At 41.9% G+C, this 25,226-nt stretch overlaps 1 protein-coding gene across 2 annotated transcripts in view; it reads right to left on the reverse strand.

Moving 5' to 3' along the window:
• LOC126191483 (limbic system-associated membrane protein) overlaps nucleotides 1-25,226 on the reverse strand; it is a 986,380-nt gene that overhangs the window by 520,567 nt on the left and 440,587 nt on the right. For both annotated transcript variants that reach the window (XM_049932368.1, XM_049932366.1), the window contains exon 4: nucleotides 13,990-14,140. In XM_049932368.1, coding sequence (XP_049788325.1) covers nucleotides 13,990-14,140 — 151 coding nt within the window. The remainder of the gene's footprint in view (nucleotides 1-13,989; nucleotides 14,141-25,226) is intronic.

Below are 25,226 nucleotides of genomic sequence, written 5' to 3' on the forward strand. Positions count from 1 at the left end.
CTTAAAATGCACATTTTTCTCGAAATATTTATCATTCCAAATGTCTTTTAAATTTTGTGAATCATTTCATTTAGGAGAGTTTTCTATCTTCCTAGCTATATATATCACTTCTTTGTTTATATTACCTGTTCAGACGAACAGAAGCATAATTTCATTGTTTATTCAGATGTTTTGATTATGTGTCTTTAATCCTGATTCCTCAACAGCAACTAGACTGTCTCGGACTTATTTCAATAAAATGAATAAAATGTTCGCATCAGTTCCTAAACTGTGCATGTAGGTGTGGTGCTGCGATAGAACTGGAGACATAAACACCAAGGGACATAAAAATGATATAAAGAAAGACTGAGAAGAATTACGTACGATATATATGTCAACATACGAAAGAACTTACAAAAAGACTGTAAGTTAGATCGAGATGCTATTCAGCTTCCCACTGGACGAACAGTAAACCATCAGAGGCCTAAAATGTCTGCAGAAACACATATAACAGGCCATGATTTCTATACTAGCACCAAACTGACTTAACTATGATTGAAAAGAACGGTCATGAAGGTGGTATTACAAGAACGAGCTTGAATTGATACGATCACATCAAATATCTTAGGGATAAATGAGAAAAACTGTATACTTCACAATGAAAAGATAGTATTTTAGTAACTATGTATACAAAGATATATATTGTCAACTGTCAACCAAAGGCAGACTATGAAGGTCTCTGAAATAATATAATTTTTACATTAAGTCTATGTTGTTAACAGTGTGGAAACATATTCACTGAAGAGACAAGAAAAGGTCCGCAGCTCCTGGTCGTGCGGTAGCGTTCTCAGGCAGGGTCAGGGATTTTCTCTGCCTCGTGATGACTGGGTGATGTGTGATGTCCTTAGGTTAGTTAGGTTTAAGTAGTTCTAGGTTCTAGGGGACTGATGACCTCAGATGTTAAGTCCCATAGTGCTCAGACACATTTGAGCCATTTGAGACAAGAAAGGGGTACTCCTGTCCAATATCGTGTAGGGCCTCTGCGAACACTCAGAAGTACCGCAACACGACATGGCATGGACTCGATTAATGTCTGAAGTAGTACTGCTGTGAATTGACAACATGAATACTGCAGGGCTGTCGATAAATCCGTAAGAGTACGAGGGAGTGGGGATCTGAACAGCACGTTGCAGGGCATCCCAGATAAGCTCAATAATGTTCATATATGGGGTCTTTGGTGGCCACCGGAGGTCTTTGAACTCAGGAAAGTGTTCCTGGAGTCACTCTGTGGCAATTTTTGCTGGAGTTGCCCAAGCCCTCCTGAATGCACAGTGGGCATGAACAGATGCAGATGATCAGACAGGATGCTTACATGCATGTCACCTGTCAGAGTCGTATCTAGACGTGCCTGGGGTCCCGTATCGCTCCAGTTGCACACGCTCTACACCATTACACAGCCTCCACGAGCTTGGACAGTTCCCTGTTTTACGTGCAGGATCCATGGATTCATGAGGTTGTCTCCATACCCGTACACGTCCATCAGTTCGATACAATTTGAAACGAGACTCGTCCGACCAGGCTACATGTTTCCAGTCATCAACAGTCCAATGTCGGTGTTGTCGGGCCCAGACGAGGCGTAAAGTTTTGCGTCGTGCAGTCATCGAGGGTACACGAGTTGGCCTTCGACTCCGAAAGCCCATATCGATGATGTTTCGTTGAATGTGTCACGATAAACGATTCTCTTCAGTCGCCGTAGGTCCCGTCCTTGCAGGACTTGTTAAAAAAAAAAAAAGTTCGAAGTTCAAATGTGTGTGGAATCTTATGGGACTTAACCGCTAAGGTCATCAGTCCCTAAGCTTACAGACTACTTAACGTAAATTATCCTAATGACAAACACACATTCCCATGCCCGAGGGAGGACTTCAACCTTCGCCGGGTCCAGCCGCACAGTCCATGACTTCTTGCAGGACTCTTTCCGGCCGCAGTGATATCGGAGATCTGATGTTTTACCGGATTCCTGATTTTCACGGTACACTCGTGAAATGGTCGTACGGGAAAATCTCCAGTTCATCGCTACCTGGGAGAAGCTGTGTCCCATCGCTCGTGCGCCGACACTAACACCACGTTCAAACTGACTTGAATCTTGGTAATACACCATTGTAACAGGAGTAACCCATCCAACAACTGCGCCAGACACTTGTCGTCTTATATAAACGTTGCCAACCGCAGCGCCGTATTCTGCCTGTTTACGTATCTCTATAGTTGAATACGCATGGCTATACGAGATTCTCTGGCGCTTCAGTTTAGTGAATTTAGTGACCACAAGAAACGATGCAATGAAAAATATATAATTACATATCTTAAATGTAATTACCTTGCGGAGATACAAGCCAAAAGCGTATATTCGCCTATAGCACAGAATGAAGTAGCCGTAGAAGCAAATCAAGTATCATGTATTGATAACTGATGCCTACAGAAAACTTTACGTGTAGAAATGGTTAGCATGTCACGTTCAGTTCACTAGTGTAAGAGAGTACAGGTAAGTAAGTACTTCCACATGTTTATCTTGAACAACTTGGCAACTTACTTGTTTTATACTGTGTGTACATTTTTCGTTTTTGTTGATGTAGTCGTCCTGCGAAGATGGTCAATACGACCGGGACCGGTAGAAAATAAATAATAAACTGTGTTGGTACTGCTTGAGATCTCCGATAACCAGCGTACACCGTATGATTACTAGTCACGAGCAGTGCACGACACGGCGGGACCGGGGCTGCGGCGAAAAACAAAGCGAGAGACCACGCCCGTTAGGTGAGCCGTGGTGTGGTGTGGTGTAGTGGGTGCTGTGCTCTGCTGTGCTGGGGGGTCGGTCGGACGACCCTGCCGCGTTAATGAAGGCAGCCTAACGGCCCGCGCAGCCGACACTGCCGCGAATTAATTCGGGGATTGCGGTCGGACAAATGTACCGGCAGCAGTCCTAATAACCCGCGTTTTTACCTCCCACCGCTGCAATTTAAAGCAACTTTTAACTTTTAATATCGGGCAATTCCAAACAACACACGCCTAGCCGCGATCTCGTTGGGAGACCTTTACGTACGTACGTACGAACGCGCAACACGACGACTTCCGTGTACCGCTGCTCTGCGACGTCCTCTTTTTCAGCGATCGAAAATCCGATAGTGTTTTTTACTATAAAAAAAAGGTATCCCCGGCGAGAAGATAAAAAACGGGCTGGAGAGGGGGAGGAAGGGGGGGAGGATGAACGTCGAATTAATTAACTTTTCCTTTCCCCTTGTCAAAAATTCTGTTAATAAATGCTCTCCGTGGCCTGCGAGGGTAAAACTCGATCGTATATTTCATTAGAGCACCATTACCGTACGTGTTTTACGATAACTGTCGTTGCATTAATACGGGGTATAAATTAAGTCGCTCTCTGAGTGGAGACACTAACCTTCCATTAATGCGAAATATAATCCTGGAGGCGCTGTGGAGAAATGGATTTCGTTGAGAAGTGTACACGTTGAAAAGCAGTGTTTAACTGCACCATAAGACGTTTTCTTATGTGCTCTGCGCAATGCGTCGTAGAAATATAAATTAGATAACAACAAGTATCAAACATAAAAATCCATACTCATAGGTATGTAAAGAATAAATACAGATTTGTAGTGATAGTGTTATTACAGAAATGAAATAAAGAAGTGTAGAGACTTCATCTTATTGGTTTTAAAGTTTGCCCGCATCTCGTGGTCGTGCGGTAGCGTTCTCGCTTCCCACGCCCGGGTTCCCGGGTTCGATTCCCGGCGAGGTCAGGGATTTTCTCTGCCTCGTGATGGCTGGGTGTTGTGTGCTGTCCTTAGGTTAGTTAGGTTTAAGTAGTTCTAAGTTCTAGGGGACTGATGACCATAGATGTTAAGTCCCATAGTGCTCAGAGCCATTTGAACCATTTTTTGGTTTTAAAGTTGATCCCCTACACGGAAGACAAGCGGGAGAAACACAATATCTCATGACAACTTTAGCGGAATGCTGCTCATAAATACCGCCTATAATTTGTAAAACTGAATAAAATAATACATAATACAAATATTACATATCTTGTATTATCATGTGATTATTCTTCTCTCTGAGCCCTCCATATGTTTTCGTAAACATTTGTTCTAGATTTTGTCTCCGTGGTCGTCATTTATATTAACACTTCTTGGTATACAACTTAAAAATACACTTAGCAATATAACTGTGTAAGGAAACAGCACTCAGTGCTACGTTCATTACATCCTTTGCCCATGTAGGCTTCCATTATTCTTAAAGGCGCTCGTATGTTCACCACACGCTCTTTGGTTACTAATAACTTAGCGAACACAATTGTCTAAATAATAGTAATAATAATAATGATAATGATAATAATATGTAACTAGTGAGTTTCATTTTGTTCTAGACACTACGTGATAACAGGAGAAGCTGTTTCAACGATTCTACTGCACGTAAGTTATGTCCAGTTGTAACGCCGGAAATGCATATCCTCCTATTTCCATCTATTGTATTTTAAATTTTTTCCTTATTTTGTTACCTGAATATATGACATTTCCGTGCCTTTATATATTGTAATTGTTTTACTATTTGTATATATATTTATGCATTTAAGTCGATGTATGATTGGTTGTTTTGTAAATATTATTTGTAATTTTACGCTGGGTCTTGCCTAGGGAAAACTATGCTATCGAACGACTACATCAATAGGTCGTGTGGAGAACCAAAGTGTTTAGGATCTTTGGTAGTGTTAACTCTGCCTCGTGGAGCGCGGGCAGAGCAGAGAGAGTCTGGCGGGAATAGATCGGCGGAGCAGGTTTGTTGTGTGACGCTCCCGCGAGTTGCCGCGCTTTCGGGGTTTGGCAGCATGTAATTGCGCTCGACTTGCTATGTTAGTTTCTGACACGGTGTCGCGGACGGGAAGCATTAGCTGGCGCACATCAAGAGCCCGTTTCGCCTGGTGACCATGTCGAGAGGAAGGCGCGCCAACATCCAGCTTCTGCAACAGCGACGGCCGACAATGAGTGACTGTCGCCACCTCCTCGATCGATGACTTCAAACCTTCAATCAACCAACAAGGAAGACTGGAAGCACGTAAAGGTTTAGAACTGTATGGTAGACCTCAGCTTTTCAAACTGTTCCATTTTCGTAACTATAATTACAGCAACTTAGCATGAACATTTGTTGCTCATTGTCCCAATTGCATTAGCAAGCAGGGTCACTTCCTTTACCAGAATGAACCAGAGTGTCGTTGAAATTCAAACGCCAGCATTAAAGTAATATTATTCCATTTCACTGCTTTGATTTCAAAGTTCAGTTAAAGTATTCATAGCTGGCTACAATATTTAGATTACGCAAGCACAAATTATGAGTGCGAGTTTTGTTACCATGTTTTAGCTTACCTGTGACTGCACCTCAGCTTGGTACGTACTAAATTTTACTATTGTTAATTGTTCAGAATCATTTAATTCAAGTTCAAAGTTAAGTCTCTTATTTCTAAATTGCCTAGATTCAAGGAGCTTTTGAAATGATTGTTGAGGTAGCCCAAGACTAACCGTATTTTACTGAATTTCGATGTACTTCAGAAACAAAGCTCATTATTAATTTCAGTCACTAAATTAATTATTTATTAATTTAGTTTATTAATTCTTTTGCTAAATTAAGTCAGAGTGTAGCGAAATTTATTACTTCTGACAAACATTCAGTTTTCACACTACACGTGTCAATCTTCAGTTGCCACGCTTCTAGTGCTAATTATATGTGCAATAACCTTTATTTTTCAGTTACTATAGTAATTGTCCATAGGACTGGCGACCGTAATTTTCCCCAAATCTTAAATATCTAATTACCGCTAGTTAATTGTTAATGTAACGGCCGCACATTTACTTTCTTTATTAACTTTACCCCTTTTCAGAATTAATTTCCACCGGTTTCATTTGCATTATTCCTTTCACTTAGATGTAACCCTTTCCTCCCTCTTTACCGACAGATTAACTTCGGTGACGATTGCTTTTCCCAAATTTCCATTAGGTACACGCGGTTTAATTTTTCACTGTCATTAAGGTCGATAAGTGAGGGGGAGGTTACACAGTACATACTCAACAAACTGAAACACTACTGCTACTACTACTACTACTACTACTACTACTACTAATGATAATAATAATAATAATTATTATTATACCACTACTACTAACAATAATAATATACGTTACTACTATTATTATTACTTCTACTACTAGTAGTAGTAGCAGTGGAAGAAATAGTAGCACTAGTATCTTTGTTTCTGGTTACTGAGTATCTGTTGAATATATCTTAGTTGCAGCATAAGCTCTCAAAGAGCTCATCCTATTATATAATTTAATATCTAGAGCGAATGAAATTCAGATTCTGAACTCTAAAGGAACCAGTTATATTGTCAGTAAAATCTTGTAATCTCGGTTCATCCGAAAAGGATAACATTTAATTAACTGTACAACACTGCCGTTCTGGTTATGTCTTCATCGTCTAGTTGATTCTGTTTTCATCAGCAGCTTCATCGTTAACACTCTTTGTTGACGGTGCACCAAGGAGATTGCTTACAAAAACATTCATTTGATCCATTCCAGAATTTTGCTGAAGTGTGTGGGAGTACAAGGGGACATTAAACGCATACATAGAAGAGCGGCGCCAATGATAACAGGTTCATTGGCTCTCGGTATTGCGTTACGAAAATGCTGAAAAACCGTAAGTGGTAAACGCTTCAAGACGGAAGTCAACTACCACGCGAAAGATTATTTGCAAAGTTTGAAAAGCCAGTATTAGACTAAGAGTATAGGAATATATTATACAGGGTGTTACAAAAAGGTACGGCAAAACTTTCAGGAAACATTCCTCACACACAAATAAAGAAAATATGTTATGTGGACATGTGTCCGGAAACGTTTAATTTCCATGTTAGAGCTCATTTTAGTTTCGTCCACCTACGCTCAATGGAGCACGTTATCATGATTTCATACGGGATACTCTACCTGTGCTGCTAGAACATGTGCCTTTACAAGTACGACACAACGTCTGGTTCATGCACGATGGAGCTCCTGCACATCTCAGTCGAAGTTTTCGTACGCTTCTCAACAACAGATTCGGTGACCGATGGATTGGTAGAGACGGACCAATTCCATGGCCTCCACGCTCTCCTGACCTCAACGCTCTTGACTTTCATTTATGGGGGCATTTGAAAGCTCTTGGCTACGCAACCCCGGTACCAAATGTAGAGACTCTTCGCGCTCGTATTGTGGACGGCTGTGATATAATACGCCATTCTCCAGGGCTGCATCAGCGCATCAGGGATTCCATGCGACGGAGGGTGGATGCATGTATCCTCGCTAACGGAGGACATTTTGAACATTTCCTGTGACAAAGTGTTTGAAGTCACGCTGGTACGTTCTGTTGCTGTGTGTTTCCAATCCATGATTAATGTGATTTGAAGAGAAGCAATAAAATGAGCTCTAACATGGAAAGTAATCGTTTCCGGACACATGTCCACATAACATATTTTCTTTCTTTGTGTGTGAGGAATGTTTCCTGAAAGTTTGGCCGTACCATTTTGTAACACCCTGTATATCTCTACATATCGTTTCCTAAGGAACCATTAAGACAAGATTAGAACAAAGAACGAAGCATTCAAACACTCGTCCCGCCCTCCTTATACAAATAGTTACGGAAGAACATCTAGTATGACAGAATGAGAAAATACCCTTTCCCATGCAATTCTCAGTGTATGGGTGTAATCGCAGATTAATTTAGCCGGCCGCGGTGGTCTAGCGGTTCTGGCGCTGCAGTCCGGAACCGCGTGACCGCTACGGTCGCAGGTTCGAATCCTGCCTCGGGCATGGGTGTGTGTGATGTCCTTAGGTTAGTTAGGTTTAAGTAGTTCTAATTTCCAGGGGACATGACCTCAGATGTTGAGTCCCATAGTGCTCAGAGCCATTTGAACCAAGATTAATTTAGCTCTTCAGGTAAATATTGACGTTTATGGCCAACCACAGCTGTTCGCTTCGCTACAGAGCCTATGGAAAGAGGGCTCTTCACAGACGACACTCACGCTTTCTTACAGCCCCTGTGCTGAAACACAAGTTGTAGGCCGCATACGACCGGCTGCCGGAACTTGGAATCTGAGTTGGACGAGCGTTATTAGGGTATTACAAGAAGCAGGTTACGTGGATGAATCCTTGAAGGTAAGGGGCAACTGTCTAAGACTCTAGCACAGGTACGATATTGCTATTCGAGGAATGTTGATGAACACTTTCGGAACCTGAAACTTGATGCACGCCGCAGTACGATATTACTGTTCGAGGAATGTTGACGTACACCCGCGGAAACTGAGACGTCGTGGGCCGTGCAGTAAATTAAGTTTCTGAGCTACTATGAATTAAAGAAAAAAGTATTTCTTCTTGGTGTTCTGAAATAATTTTTATTTCACAACGAACCGCATTCCGACAGCTTGGGTGACAATCGGTCGACCGTTGATTTGCGTAACCATGTTATAACAAACAAAGGAAAGACAGTAGACAGCGAATCTTACATGCCGATTTTTTACAAACCAAAACTGGCACACTTTATCAAATAAACCTGATAATATAGTTGTAAATGCTTGTTTTGTGTCTTACGTGAAAATTCGTTACTGGGAAAAACTTAGATTGGACTCGAAGACTCGTAGGAACTTGGTTACTTAATTTTTTTAGATACCTTACGTGTACAGAGAATAATAAATCGGAGTGAAATCGTAGCGTACAACTATGCGATAACTTCTCATCCCATTTTATGCTGTAGAAATATCAATTTATATTTGAATTGTGTACTACATAAACTTTCTGTTTCAAAATACCAGACACACTATTGCAACATTATACTGTAATACCACAGCTTCTACGCATGGTGAACCTAGTGTGCAAGCAATAAATTCTTTATTAGTTACCAGCTACCATCTGAATATTAATTTTCAGAATGTCACTAACGAGATTAAGAGACGTTGCGGTAAAGGAGCAATGGGTAAGTGCATCAGAATGTTAACAATAGCGATTTCCTTTATAACATAGCTCTGTATTTAAGAAACCAACTTCACACACATCTCCACAATAGGTGAAACTGGCGGAAGATGTCACCTCAGTATGGAAACCTCTCATCCCAGAGTGATTCCTTCAAAGCATGTTGGAAAACGACGCAGTTTGGTTGATCACTAAAAGTACTGCCATTCTAGTCTGTCAACTGTTTCTGAGTTTGTAAATAGAACCCAGTGAGAAAATGCGTATCCACTGTTTACAGCCGGCTGTTGTGGCCGAGCGGTTCTAGGCGCTTCAGTCTGGAACCGCGCGACCTCTACGGTTGCAGGTTCGAATCCTGCCTCGGGCATGGATGTGTGTGATGTCCTTAGGTCACTTAGGGTTAAGTAGTTCTAAGTTCTAGGGGACTGATGACCTCAGATGTTAAGTCCCATAGCGCTCAGAGCCATTTGATCCACTGTTTACAAGGTGCAGTCAAGTGAAAACAATGCAGGCGGAAAAAAGCAAGTTAACTGTGTTATTTCAAAAGTAATCGCCATAACAGTTAATACGTATATGCCACTGTGAGATAAGATGGTGAATGTCTTCATGGAAAAAATGTTTGCGGTTGCCTAGGATCCACGATTGTACTTAGGCGTGCTCCTCTTCGTCGAAAGAAAGACTACAGCCACGAACGCCTTTGGTTCAAATGGCTCTGAGCACTATGGGACTTAACAGCTGTGGTCATCAGTCCCCTAGAACGTAGAACTACTTAAACCTAACTAACCTAGCGACATCACACACATCCATGCCCGAGGCTGGATTCGAACCTGCGACCGTAGCAGTCGCGCGGTTCCGGACTGCGCGCCTAGAACCGCGAGACCACCGCAGCCGGCACGAATGCCTTTCTTTAGAGCTCTAAAAATACGGAAATCGCTTGGCGAGAGGTTGAGACCGTATGGAGGATGTGTAAGGACTTCCCAGCGAAGCTTCTGCAACGTACTCGAAACAGTCTTGGCAACATGTGGGTGGGCGTTTTCCTAGCAGGTTGTTTCGGCTACACTGCAACAGGCTGCGCTGGAAAGCTCCTACTCATCCTCCGGACAGTCCAGAGAAGCAATTCCCATATTTTTGGAAAGACATTTGTAGCCATCGATTTACTTCGCAGGAAGAGGTTCAATACGCCCGGGTTCCCGGGTTCGATTCCCGGCGGGGTCAGGGATTTTCTCTGCCTCGTGATGGCTGGGTGTTGTGTGCTGTCCTTAGGTTAGTTAGATTTAAGTAGTTCTAAGTTCTAGGGGACTGATGACCGTAGCAGTTAAGTCCCATAGTGCTCAGAGCCATTTGAACCATTTGAAGAGGTTCACTCATGGCTGGAATCATGGCTCCGTAGGCAACCACAAACATTTTCCCGCGAAATCAAACTGGGTCTGAGCACTATGGGACTTAACTTCTGAGGTCATTAATCCCCTACAACTTAGAACTACTTAAACCTAACTAACCTAAGAACATGACACACATCCATGACCGAGGCAGGATTCGAACCTGCGACCGTAGCATACGCGCGGTTCCAAACTGTAGCGCCTAGAACCGCTCGGCCACCCCAGCCGGCCCGCGAAATCCTTAACTAACTTGTCTCACAGTGAGATAGATGTATTAGCAGTTACGCCGACTAATTTTGAAATAATACTTACTTTTTCTTCATCTGTCTCGTATTCACTTGACTGTCCCTTGCAGTTGGACTTCGAAGGAAACAACGACTTTGGCGATCGATATAGTCAGTCGCCAGGCCAATTCGACCAGCTATTTGTGAGCCATGTCGATAGAATCTTGTTGCGTCAATTACACTGGATAATTGGGACTTCAGTTGTAAGTTATTTTGTTTTGGAGCGCACAGGGTATTATTTCAGAATTAATTTTGCACTCATCTGCCGGCCGCGGTGGTCGAGCGGTTCTAGGTGCTCAGTCCGGAACCACGCGACTGTTACGGTCGCAGGTTCGAATCCTGCCTCGGGCATGGATATTTGTGATGTCCTTAGGTTAGTTAGGTTTAAGTAGTTCTAAGTTCTAGGGGACTAATGACCTCAGAAGTTGAGTCCCATAGTGCTCAGAGCCATTTGAACCATTTTTTTGCACTCATCTTGTTGTTTTTTACTTTGTTTACAACAGATTTCCGATCTTCATATTCAGACTCTTAGGTGCCGTTATAGAAATGAAATACACTTGCAAGTATATCTTGTTTCTGTACCACAGTGTCTTTTAAAATAGTGAATATTGGACTTGTATTTAATGTTGTCGTATAGAAGCAAGATATACTTGTTGCACTATTTCATTTTCGCAACTGTGTCTAAATGCCTACAGATGACTTTGAAATCGATTGCATATAAAGTAAACAACACCGCAGAGCTAAAAATTTAGACGAAAATAGGCTGTGTGTTACAAATCTAAATGTTCGTACAAGCTTTTCTGAGCACTGAAGACTCAGAAGCTTAGGGAAGACTACTGGTTCAATGAGCAATATTTTTATGATCCAGAATAGCTCAAAAAATGGCTCTGAGCACTATGGGACTCAACTGCTGTGGTCATAAGTCCCCTAGAACTTAGAACTACTTAAACCTAACTAACCGAAGGACAGCACACAACATCCAGCCATCACGAGGCAGAGAAAATCCCTGACCCCGCCGGGAATCGAACCCGGGAACCCGGGCGTGGGAAGCGAGAACGCTACCGCACGACCACGAGATGCGGGCCCAGAATAGCTCACTGGCTGATTTACAATTAGTGCAACAAAGCTGCTGTCGAGTAATGACATCATCTGTCATGCTGCCGCTCATTTCTACTGACGTATCTGTAGTTGAAGATCTCTCTCTCTCTGTCTGTCTCTCTCTCTCTCTCTCTCGCTAACCTCATTATCTGAAGCTTTCACAAAAAAATTATCCTCGTAATGACTGCCAGATTTCTCATTTATTCACATTCATTGAGCTGCGCATTCTTTGGCACATATTTCAATAGGTGTAATACCATTTAATCTGTGTACTTTATTCGAATGAAGTTTTAAAGATCGTGATACATTCGTTTTATTGGAGCCTACGTACGATAGTCATCGAAGTAGCGTTGTAAATATCCCCTTCTGTAATTGAGACACGCGCGGAAAGACGGGCTAACCCTCAAATGTAAGATAATTGTTGCCATATGTTGTTGGGTACGGCAACTATCAAAACTGACATTGTTCTCACCCTTAAATATCACTTACGGGTGAGACCAATGTCAATTTTGATAGTTTCCGTACCGAGCGGTACTGTACACAGTAGACGGATAATATTTTGTTTACGACCACTGACCGACGGTTCACGCTTCATACATTCATAATGCAAGAACAGTATTTATCGTTAAGAGCAGTGTTATTCGACGGTTAAATAACATTCATTAGAGTCAAGATCGGGACCGTAAGCTGTCAGACAGGTTCCCACTTTCAGCAGAACTTCTACATCTACATCTACATTTATACTCCGCAAGCCACCCAACGGTGTGTGGCGGAGGGCACTTTACGTGCCACTGTCATTACCTTCCTTTCCTGTTCCAGTCGCGTATGGTTCGCGGGAAAAACGACAGTCTGCAAGCCTCCGTGCGCGCTCTAATCTCTCTAATTTTGCATTCGTGATCTCCTCGGGAGGTATAAGTCGGGGGAAGCAATATATTCGATACCTCATCCAGAAACGCACCCTCTCGAAACCTGGCGAGCAAGCTACACCGCGATGCAGAGCGCCTCTCTTGCAGAGTCTTGAGTTTGTTAAACATCTCCGTAACGCTATCACGGTTACCAAATAACCCTGTAACGAAACGCGCCGCTATTCTTTGGATCTTCTCTATCTCCTCCGTCAACCCGATCTGGTACGGATCCCACACTGATGAGCAATACTCAAGTATAGGTCGAACGAGTGTTTTGTAAGCCACACTACCTCTCCTAAATCGACATCTGTTTCTTCTTCTTTCACGTCATCGGACAAGTCCTCCTCCTCTTAGAGGCCTCCACTGCTCTCTTTCCACCTGTTCACTCTGTCCTCTGCATTTAACAGTGGAATCTCCGTTGCACTCTTAATGTTACCATCTTTGTTCTTAATGTCATCAATAATGATTTTGACTTACTCATATGCTAAGTCCCTCCTTCCGACAATTATTTCTTTTTATATTTCTTCAAATTGATGGACTACATTTTCTAAGGACTCTCCCAATGAATCTCAACCTGGTACCCGCCTTACCAACAATTAATTTTATATGATCATTCCACTTCAAATCGTTCCGCACGCATACTCCCAGATATTTTACAGAAGTAACTGCTACCAGTGTTTGTTCCGCTATCATATAATCATACAATAAAGGATCCTTCTTTCTATGTATTCGCAATACATTACATTTGTCTATGTTGAGGGTCAGTTGCCACTCCCTGCACCAAGTGCCTATCCGCTGCAGATCTTCCTGCATTTCGCTACAATTTTCTAATGCTGCAACTTCTCTGTATATTACAGCATCATCCGCGAAAAGCCGCATGGAACTTCCGACACTCAGCTGAAGGCAGGAGAGATACCAGCATCTATTTCACCAGCCAGCGGTTTACAGCCATTTTACAGTGTACATGTGACCTCTGCTCATTTTATCTGTAGCTGAAACTTTTTTGAAGAACATACTTTTGTTTTCTGGTTAATAAAGCGTACTACCAAATACTGCCGGAAAAGTTCCTACTCAATAAATAAATAAATAAATAAATAAAAAGAAATATCTTCTGTGGTTCTTTCTGAATCGAAGGTAAGATTGAAGCTAGATGGAATCGCAGAACCATAAAAAATTCGAATGTTGCAAGTCGTACGAATTTGCAAGCCCCATGTTTCAGGATTAAGTCTAAAGCTGCACGCGTCATTTGTAGAGAACTACTAACATGGAACTGATGATAACGATGGAAGGTACTCACAGAGGACGTGCAGAGCGATCTCCTGGGTGACGGGTTCGCCGACGCCGTTGCTGGCCGTGCACTGGTAGACGCCCGCGTGGTGGCGGTTCGTATTCTCGATGGTGATGCTGATGCCCTCCACCGACTGGTCGCCGGAAGGCAGCAGGTTGTTCTGCAAAACCACAGCGCACCATTAGACACTACCTGTTAATTTCTTATCTTTTGCTGTGATCCAGCAGAGAATAGTCAATGGAAATCTATATAAATTCTTCTGCTTCTCGCAAACATGACCGCAATCACTCTTGTGTTTAACCCCGTTCAAGCCTGGTAATATTCTGTGTTTACATGACTCTGTCCACATCCAGAGCACGTGCACCTACTCAGTAAATCGACAGATGCTACACCAAAATTCTCCAGATCTAAAAAAATTCTGTCCCAAAGTAACCCACCAAAGTCACTAATCAATGCTATCTATAAAATCACGAAAAACCTTTGAATCATACAGTCTGAAGTAAAATTTCAAGGGTAAAATCTGATAGGCATCCAGCAGCTTCAAACGGGAGATAGCAGGTTTCCAATTGGCCACATTGTAAAGGTGTATATGTTATCGCGCCAGATACCTGATCTAACTAGTCCCACATTGTATGTCATTTATTTCAAGATGGAACAAGGGCCAGAGCAGGTGGGTAATGAGGCAGCGGAGTTATGAGGTGTGGAGAGCGTCATGGCTGTCCAACGTGCAATGCCCCGTGGAAGAGACCGCAATTTATGTGTTACAGGACAATATTGTAATGGACTAACCAATGGTGTGAGACGGATTTTGTAACCAGTGTGAAGAATAATGGGCCTGGTCGTCAGTCTCTGACTGGTTCGATGCCATCCGCCATTAATTCCTTTCCTGTGCCAATCTTTTCATTTCAGAGTATTACATGCAACCTACGCCCTCACTTATTTGCTGGATTTATTCCAATCTCTGTCTTTCTCTACAGTTTTTTTCCCTCTACAGCTCACTCTAGTACCATGAAAGTCAGTCCCCGATGTCTTAACAAATGTCCTATCATCTTGTCCCTTCTCTTTGTCAGTGTTTTCCACATATTCCTTTCCTCTTCGATTCTGCGCAGAACGTCCTCATTCCTTATACTATCAGTCCATCTAATTTTCAAAATTCGTATGCAGCACCCATCTCAAATGCTTCGATCCTCTTCTGTTCCGGTTTTCCCACAGTTCATACAACGCTCTATACCAACGTACCTTCTCACAAACGTCTTTCTCAAATTAAAGCCAATATTTCATACTAGTAGACTTCTCTTGACCAGGAATGCCCTTGTCAACAATTTAGATGCATGAGCTGTTAGCCTGACTGTGCGATAATTGTCGCACTTGTTGGCTGTTGCCGTCTTCGGAATTGTGTGGGTGATATTTTTCCGGAAGTCAGATGGTATGTCGCCAGACTCATCCATTTTACACACCAATATGGATAGTCGTTTTTTTGTCATTTCCCCCAACGATTTTAGAAATTGTGATGGAATTTTATCTATCCCTTCTGCCTTATTTGATCTTAAGTCCTCCAAAACTCTCTTAAATTCTGTTGCTAATACTGAGTCCCCTACCTCTCCTAAATCGACATCTGTTTCTTCTTCTATCACATCAGACACGCCTTCCTCCTCTTAGAGGCCTCCACTGCTCTCTTTCCACCTGTTAACTCTCTCCTCTGCATTTAACAGTGGAATCCCCATTGCACTCTTAATGTTACCATCTTTGTTCTTAATGTCATCAATAATGATTTTGACTTACTCATATGCTAAGTCCCTCCTTCCGACAATTATTTCTTTTTATATTTCTTCAAATTTTTGATGGAGCAAATTCGTCTTAGCTTGCCTGCAGTTTCTATTTATTTCATTGTTGAGTGATTTGTGTTCTGTATTTCTGAACTTCCCTGAACATTTTCGTACTTCCTTCTTTCATCGATCTACTGAAGTATTTCTTCTGTTACCCATGTAAATAATTATTCGCTAAACTTCATAATAACCAGATGAAAATGTTCCACTTCCCTTGGGCACCTTGTGCGTACACGAGCTTTCGGGTAGATGCCCTTCGGCAATTGTCAAGCCGTAACTGACAATGGCAAAACATCACTCAATCGGAAGCTCGTGGATATACAATCACTTGACGCTCCACTGGTAACCTATACGACTGAAACTCACGCTTAGTCAAGATTGTATGAAGGAAATAAAATTACAAGAAAGAAAACAAAAGTTTTAATCCCAATAACGAGAAGTTCATAGGACGGCGCGGCGGGCTGGATATAAGTTTTTCAGCTCTAGAAAGGTCTAGCTCCAAAAGCAATTTACATGAAATTTATACGATAAAGTTTTAAATTATAGCTGGAATTTGAATTATTCTTTACGTCTCTCGCGACTGTGGTATTATTTAACATTTGCGCAGACAGTCAGTTACTTAATTGTACATATCAGTTCTGCAACAAAACGGCAGTATGGCCATTATGATTTAGGTCTTCTCATTATTTCCATAAACTGCTTCATCCGAGTAATGGGCTCATTCATTCTGCTATCGGTCTGTGAAATTCTCAAAAGAAAGTACTATCAATGGGAGACTTTAAAAAAATCTATCACAAGATTAATCTCAACTATAAATAAATTTGTTAATGTTCTACCATCCCGCAAAACGTGAAAATCACATCCTTGCATTGAGAAATACTATTTTACTGAATTTTGAAGTGGTGTGTCGAGCTATTACAGCATTCCAGTCGTTACATCGTATATGCTCCCTGCCAGTGCACTTTCTACTGAAACGTTTTTGTAGTAAGGACATGCCGCGCTCTGAGAAGACCAATAAACTAGTGCCGCTGCTAGATGAACTGAAAGGGCAAGGTACTGTAGCGATATACGGAAATTTAGGCAGCAGCTAAACACTGCAAAGCGTCTGCGAGCAATCTGCATTTTGCGAGAAGAAATAAATTTTTGCCGTCCATCCATAACCGCAGATGGCTCCCTGGGGTCCACTTGGCCTACTCGTAAAGCTCCGTAGAGAGCAAAACGGTCCAGATATTATGGATGTCAAGGGATATGTGCCACTTTCACTCGCCCTGACGTGCCCATAAAAGTAGAAGCCGAACAATACACTCTGCGCTCTTCATGTAGCGTAGACGATACATTTATACCCAACGCGGTCCTTCCCGCCGGAGGTTCGAGTCCTCCCTCGGGCATGGGTGTATGTGTTGTTCTTAGCGTAAGTTAGTTTAAGTTAATTTAAATAGTGCGTAAGCCTAGGGACCGATGACCTTAGCAGTTTGGTTCCTTAGGAATTCACACGCATTTATACCCAACGCTAAAAACTACAAAGTTTCGGCAAGAAACAAGGGACATGAGCACAGAACTACATTCGACCACTTTTAGCAACTTTATTTCTTGGCGACACAAAATATGGGCCTTGATCGTTCCAAGTGATAAACATAAGACTCCTCAGTAATTTTGCTAATTATAGCCGTTTTATTATTAATGGTCGTGGGAAAAATGTTGAATATAGTTTACTCCAGTTCCCTTCTTGAAAATGTTTGAAGACACAATACTCGAGAGAACGGGAAGAAAAATATAGGGGTGCAATGGGTTGCCATGAAAAGAAGTATACAAAGTATCAAATATAATGGGAAGACTACTTTAGTCGTACGATTATGGAGAAGTTAGTTATATATAGAATAGCACACTAAGAGAAACGAAACAAATTTTATTTTACAGAAGACATGGGAAGGAAACGAAAGAAACATCATTAAATTTTCCTATACTTTTGACGGTGTGTTACGGGGTGTAGTTATAACGTACAAAAAAGTTTTGACCGTACACTTTAGGTACACTAATTACGACTAGAGGAAGTAATGGTGTTCGTTCAGTAGAATACAACTAAAACAGAGGCAGCAAATTTAAAAGAGTTGTCAACCAATATCTGACATTACGTAGCCTTAGGAACGAGGGTGCAATGATTTTAAACGACGTTGTTATTTGCTTTTACCTCAGAGCCAAACGACTACTTTCGGAAAACAATTAGTTCTAAGATTTCATCAACAGTCAAAGGAGTGACTGCTTTCCTACAGATCTGATCTGAGCTGCCAACATTTAAATGCAAGTATACGGCACTTACTTTTCTTACACGCGTTGTACACTACTGGCCATTACAATTGCTACACCACGAAGATGACGTGCAACATATGCGAAATTTACCCGACAGGAAGAAGATTCTGTGATATGCAAATGATTAGCTTTTCAGAGTATTCATACAAGTTTGCCGCCGGTCGCGACACCTACAACGTGCTGACACGAGGAAAGTTTCCCACCGATTTCTCATACACAAACAGCAGTTGACCGGCGTTGCCTGGTGAAACGTTGTTGTGATGCCTCGTGTAAGGAGGAGAAATGCGTACCATCACGTTTCCGACTTTGTTAAAGGTCGGATTGTAGCCTATCGCGATTGCGGTTTATCGTATTGCGACATTGTTGCTCGCGTTGGTCGGGATCCAATGACTGTTAGCAGAATATGGAATCGGTAGGTTCAGGAGGGTAATACGGAACGCCGTGCTGGATCCCAATGGCCTCGTATCACTAGCAGTCGAGATGACAGGCATCTTATCCGCATGGCTGTAACGGATCGTGGAGCCACGTCTCATCCCTGAGTCAACAGGTGCGGACGTTTGCAAGACAACAACCATGTGCACGAACAGTTCGACGACGTTTGCAGCAGCATGGACTATCAGCTCGGAGACCATTGCTGCGGTTACCCTTGACGCTGCATCAAAGACAGGAACGCCTGCGATGGTGTACTCAAAGACGAACTTGGGTGTACCAATGGCAAAACGTCATATTTTCGGATGAATACAGGTTCTGTTTACAGCATAATGATGGTCGCATCCGTGTTTGGCGACATCGCGGTGAACGCACATTGGAAGCGTGTATTCGTCATCGCCATACTGGCATATCACCCGGCGTGATGGTATGGGGTGCCATTGGTTACACGTCTCGGTCACCTCTTGTTCGCATTGACGGCATTTTGAACAGTGCACGTTACATTTCAGATGTGATACGACCCGTGGCTCTACCCTTCATTCGATCCCTGCGAAACCCAACATTTCAGCAGGACAATGGACGACCGCATGTTGCAGGTCCTGTACGGGCCTTTCTGGATACAAAAAATGTTCGACTGCTGCCCTTGACAGCACATTCTCCAGATCACTCACCAATTGAAAACGTCTGGTCAATGGTGACCGAGCAACTCGCTCGTCACAATACGCCAGTCACTACTCTTGATTCTTGATGAACTGTGGTATGGTGTTGAAGCTGCATGGGCAGCTGTACCTGTACACGCCATCCAAGCTCTGTTTGACTCAATGCCCAGGCGTATCAAGGCCATTATTACGGCCAGAGGTGGTTGTTCTGTGTACTGATTTCTCAGGATCTATGCACCCAAACTGCGTGAAAATGTAATCATATGTCAGTTCTAGTATAATATATTTGTCCAATGAATACCCGTTTATCATCTGCATTTCTTCTTGGTGTATCGATTTTAATAGCCAGTAGTGTAGGTACCAGATACGCAAACATAAAGTATTTAGCGCCATCACAGATCAGCGACAGCAGCAAGGTCCAGAGAATTTCTTACAGCTCTTAGAGGACAACCACCAGCTAGAAATTGGTGAATCTCAGGTATACATCTTTGACGGCAGCTGGCTGAGAAATATTTACGTCGAGCAAGTATGTCAAAAACTACTAAAAACTTTTTGAAGCTGTAGAAATAACTGAATAGAGAAAAGAAATGAGATCGTGAACTATAGAACATTTTAATGGTAATAGCCACTTTCAAGAGAACTTTGCAGTGCGGACAACGCCCAATTTAACTCCCTGTTAGATTTGTATCGCTTCAACATAGATATGTCCAGTCTAAATTTCTGAGTCATTCATTGTAACAGGTTGTTGGATTCTCAAGCACAATTTCCCTCCCAGTATCATCTGTTTATGTCCCTGTACACGGAACGGGACCTACCAGTGTGTCATCTGCTGCTGCTGCTGCTGATAACAGTGGTGTTGATGGTGGTGTACAGTTCTTCATATACTGTAAACCACCATCAGTACATAAGCATCCAACTGTCTTGAGCAAACGGTGTCATAACATCACAAACTCCTAACTCCTGCTATTGGCTGAAAAGTGTATGCCCCCCCTACAGCCTACCATCTGCTTCAGAGGTTGAATGAAAGATTTAAAGAGAAAGAAAACCTTATTACTCGAACATTACTTCACACTCGTTACATTGGTATTATCGTACAACAGTCACTTACATTTCAATGTTTCGTGATCACAATAGGAATACGAAACATTCATTTGAAATTAGTTACAGAATAGATGGAAATCCAACTGTAGCAAACGTGGCCATCGCTTTTATTTGACATATATTCCATCGACTACTTACTTAATTCTTATTATTACTATTATTCTTGCTGTTCATTACTGTTTACTTTATGTTCTGTTTGCCTTGTTGATGCGTACGAGCACGAGTGTGTCAGCGTCTGTTTATACTTGCGATATCCATACAGAAAGAGTTATGAAATGCAAACTCGGAAAGTATTTTTTCCGTTGTATGTGTTGTTCGATTCTCTGGAACGAGGAGGAGCGGACTATGTGGACTGATAATAAAAATTCAGTAAAGCAGTAACTCAGTTCAAAATGGTTCAAATGGCTCTGAGCACTATGGGACTTAACTGCTACGGTCATCAGTCCCCTAGAACTTAGAACTACTTAAACCTAACTAACCTAAGGACAGCACACTACACCCAGCCATCACGAGGCAGAGAAAATCCCTGACCCCGCCGGGAATCGAACTCGGGAACCCGGGCGTGGGAAGCGAGAAGTAACTCAGTATCACGAACGAAAGTACGTTTATGATTATTTGATTAAACTGACTCTAGTACAAAATCTGATTTTACTGCCTCTTTAAGAATGATATCTCTTCAGTGGTTGAAGCTGACTTGGTAACTGCCACGGTTCAGAGAATATATATGTCTTTTAGTATAATTTCATTCGACCTGAAGGGAAAAATGGTGCGTGCATGAGATAATGGTGCCATAACCTGGTAGTGTAAATGCTACTGCGTGTGCTTTTCCATGTATCATTTACCACTGTGGGTTCTTGATGCACCCGACTTTAATCTTCAACCTAGTACTTCTCCCGAAAATATATGCAAAGTACTACAATTGTTGCACACCATGTGGATATTCAAGTACTTTTTCATGGCCTCACACGCAGAAGGTTTTCATTAAATCAGGCATGAGCTATCGGATGATAATATAAAACTAGCTTATGAATGGAAATGAAATTAATATATTAAACACTTTTACTTCAATTTTTGCTCTCATAATACTGGCAGTTTTTATAATGAACAACACTGTTATGAAGGTAATAGTACAATGTCGTTAACACACACGGTGAAGCGAAAGACCGGAGACACCTGTATGAAAGTCGAGCGTTGTGAGGAATGATAATGGCGTCGGCTATTGGGTGTTTGTAGGTGCGCAACTTATAGAAGCTATAATGACAGTGGCGACCGTCTTGAAAATCGCTTGTATTTTCGTTACGTGTTTCAAATGGGACGGGCGTCATGTGCTACATAATTTTGAACTACCTCTTTCTCGGCAACAGACAAGTGAAATCTGTTTGAAGATATCTTTATTTGTGTAGGAGTTGTGACCTCTTATAGTTGGAAACTGCAATGAGGTAATCAATTCTGTTTATTGATGCAGGTGATCTACAGTAGCACTTATCGTCCACAGCAGGAACGCGCTGAAATTATGGAAGAAGTACCAGAGTGATTGCTGCTGACTTCAGTGCCCAGCATCCTGAGAGAAACGACATTTCATTTATGACCGTATCCAAGTTATTGGACAAATTTCGTGCAACAGGATCTGTAGTGGACAAGCCACGCACTGGAGTAAACGAACAGCCACCGACAACGAGATTGCAACAGCAGTTGTGGTGTCGTTTGTGAAAAGTCAGCATCACAGTACGGGTTAATTATCAGCAATAACAGGTGTCAATCAGCGTTCAATCCTGTTTGTGTTACACATACACACACACACACACACACACACACCAATGGCAGCTGTACGTGCTACAGTTGCAACATCATCCCTTGTAGGATGACCCGATTGGGGGATAAAGTTTGTAGACTGTTTCCTGGAACAGTGTAACAGGAATCGAAACTTCATACGACAGGTGTTGTTCAATGACGAAGCTAATTTTTATTTGCACGGAGAAGCAAACAAACAAAATTATCGTTACTGGTCAGATGCAAACCCATCGTCGGTGGATCCCTTAAAGGTACTGGTGGTGAAAAAGTGATGGTTTGGTCTGAGATTTGGGACACAAGAATCGTGGGTCCAGCGTTTACTGATGGAACTTTAAACTGGGAGAGGTATCTTAACACGCTCCGCGATTATGTGTTTCCAATGCTGTTGAATCCGCAGACTGATTTCCCAACCTTCCTCCAACAAGACGGTGCACTTTTCCACCGTTCTACTGAGGTCAGTTTCTGGATGAACAGCTTGGATGTCACTGGACAGGTGGGAGATGTCCTATCGAATGACCACAACGGTCCCCTGATCTTGCACGTATTGACTTTTATCTATGGGGACATTTGGAATCAATTGTGTACGAGATAAAAGTCAAGAATGTAGCCCATCTTAGTTTTGAGGAGGCGTATGCCTCTGTTGACGTGTGTAGCAGGACTGGCCAGAAAGACTCAGATTGTGTGTCCAGCTCTAAGGAGGTCATATTGAGCATATTCTGGATGCCGACTGTGACATATGTCTTAAACGTAAAAGGTCGTAAGTCCTCCAGAAATAAAGAAATCTTAAAATAGATTTCAAATATACATTCCTGATAAATAGGCAGTTTGAAATGATGTGCCACATGATTCTCTTCCCATCTGAAACATGTAACCCAAATCCATATGGCAGATTCCAAGATGGCCGCCGCTGTCGCCTGTAAGTTGCGCTCGCACCTACAGACACCCCATAACAGACGCCATTATGATTCCTCACGCTGTTCGACTTTTATAGGGATGTATTCTGACTTTTGCATCACCTTGTACTTCATAGTTACTCAGCAGATTACTAGATCAAGTATATGATTTAATAACATCTCACTGACTAACGTGTAAAATAATCAACAGAGGGTAGAATGTTCTAAAATAGCTCCTGAAAGGCTTAGCCAGTGTTACTTCGTCATGAAAATTTGCAGTAGCTACATAAAATGCGCATCTCCGTCTCTGTTTATCCACAAAAAAGTTTGTTTTACAAACAACTAACATGCCAGTGCAAACATAACTACAGCGGCTGATGTGTGTGCAGTGTACACACACGAAATTAATCTCGTGCAAAGAGAACTAACGCTTAATGAGTTGGTTAATCATCAGATGTGAAAGCGCAGATTCCCATTAAGTACTAAGTCAGACGTTTCGTACTAAAATGATTTCAATAAAAGTGAAATATAATGAAATCATACTAGCTACAATATTGTTAAGTAAGACACCCTTAAATTTAAGTTAATTGTGAGTTTTGTTTTATAAAATTGGGATATTTTCAAGAAAGTGTGGAAAGCATAAATCTTTATTAAACTCCTCTTCTGACGTAAGCTATTGTTCGTAAGTTTCTGAAGACATCTTCAGCGAACCCGAGTAATGCGGGAATGACTTGTCTAAGTACAAAAGTCAGAATTTTTGTGAACAGAACAACAGAAACAAGGATAAAACTTCAGCAATGATTTGCCTAACAATCCTGATCACCATCATATCCAACTTTATGCTGTTAATCAGGGCATTATGCGAGGTATATCATGAGTGACAGTCCTAAGTACTCAGAGAGTTTGGAATCTATAGCGTATTGTGTAAAACTTTCTTAAAAATTGTCTCATCTAACATTTACAGCTGCATATGCAAAAGAATGATTTTGGTTCACAATTTTTTCTAGAATCTATCGAAATAAAGCAACAGTGTCTAAATGAATACCAACTTCACTTAATTCCACTCGGTGTCATATTGCATGCTGCGCCTCATTAGGCGGATCTTCTGCGAGGCAAATGATAACAGGGTGAATATTCACGAGTAGGGACCGATTAATTAGACTTAATCATATGTTCCAATTATCCACTTCCGTTTTGTTTGGCTAATCACTCTCTGTTAATTACATCATTACGTTTACTTTCCGAGAACGTTTCGGACTAAAAATACGGAATCGACAAAAATTGTGTCGAAAATTATGATGGAATCATGCGGTTTAGTGGGAAATTAATTACGTGGCAGCGCGGTTGGTCAGCTTGTCACCTCAATAAATAGTGGCTACATCACTCTCTCTCTCACTCTCTCTCTCTCTCTCTCTCTCTCTCTCTTCACATTGTAGCGTCAGTGAGTTATTAGATGAAGCAAGGTAAGACAGCTTCCTTAAAACACCAGCATCGGTTCATCTTAAAATGCAACAACAGAGCTCCACTTAAGGTATTGGGTTGTATTATTCACTTACAAATGAGGTATTCTGCGCTCTTTCAATAGGTACATAGACACACAGCTACATCGCTTTGCCACAGTAAAGAGTAATATCAGAAAACACTAAAAACAGACGTAATTTGGCTAGTTGTAGAGAGTTGGTAAACCATACATGGGAAGAATAAATTGTACTGAAAAACAACTGAGGACTTTAACTCCACAGATACAGACTAGCGCAGAGAAGACAAGACGAAAATGTAAGAAAGAACACAAACAACATTAATGGAGAAGCAAGGTGCCTCGTCTAGACCAACTGCACGCACCACATGATGCTCTCGTATTCCACATAACAGAAATACCGAGAAGTTTCAGTGAGATGGGCAAAGATTCCCATTTCATGTGTATATATCCTGAGAGGTAACAGATTTCATCAATAGCACTTAGCAATACATCTTCTTCTGAATTTAGATGGTTAGGCACGTGTACCTGTTCCGCCTTTGCACTATCACCTCGTTGTGGGGCTTCCTACGTCATTTTTTCCTCTTGGCTGATAAACCATGGACTGACATGGGAGATTCTCTCTCCACCCTTTTTAGGTGCTGTTTCCAGAATGTTTTATTTTCTTCAGTCTTCTCGTTAATGTTATAAATATCTAGTAGATTACTAACATCCGCACTTCTTACACGATCTTCGCCGGTGACTCCTCTGCTACTGGTTGTTT

This window comes from Schistocerca cancellata, chromosome 6, assembly GCF_023864275.1.
Source record: "Schistocerca cancellata isolate TAMUIC-IGC-003103 chromosome 6, iqSchCanc2.1, whole genome shotgun sequence".
NCBI classification, from domain to species: Eukaryota; Metazoa; Arthropoda; class Insecta; order Orthoptera; family Acrididae; genus Schistocerca; species Schistocerca cancellata.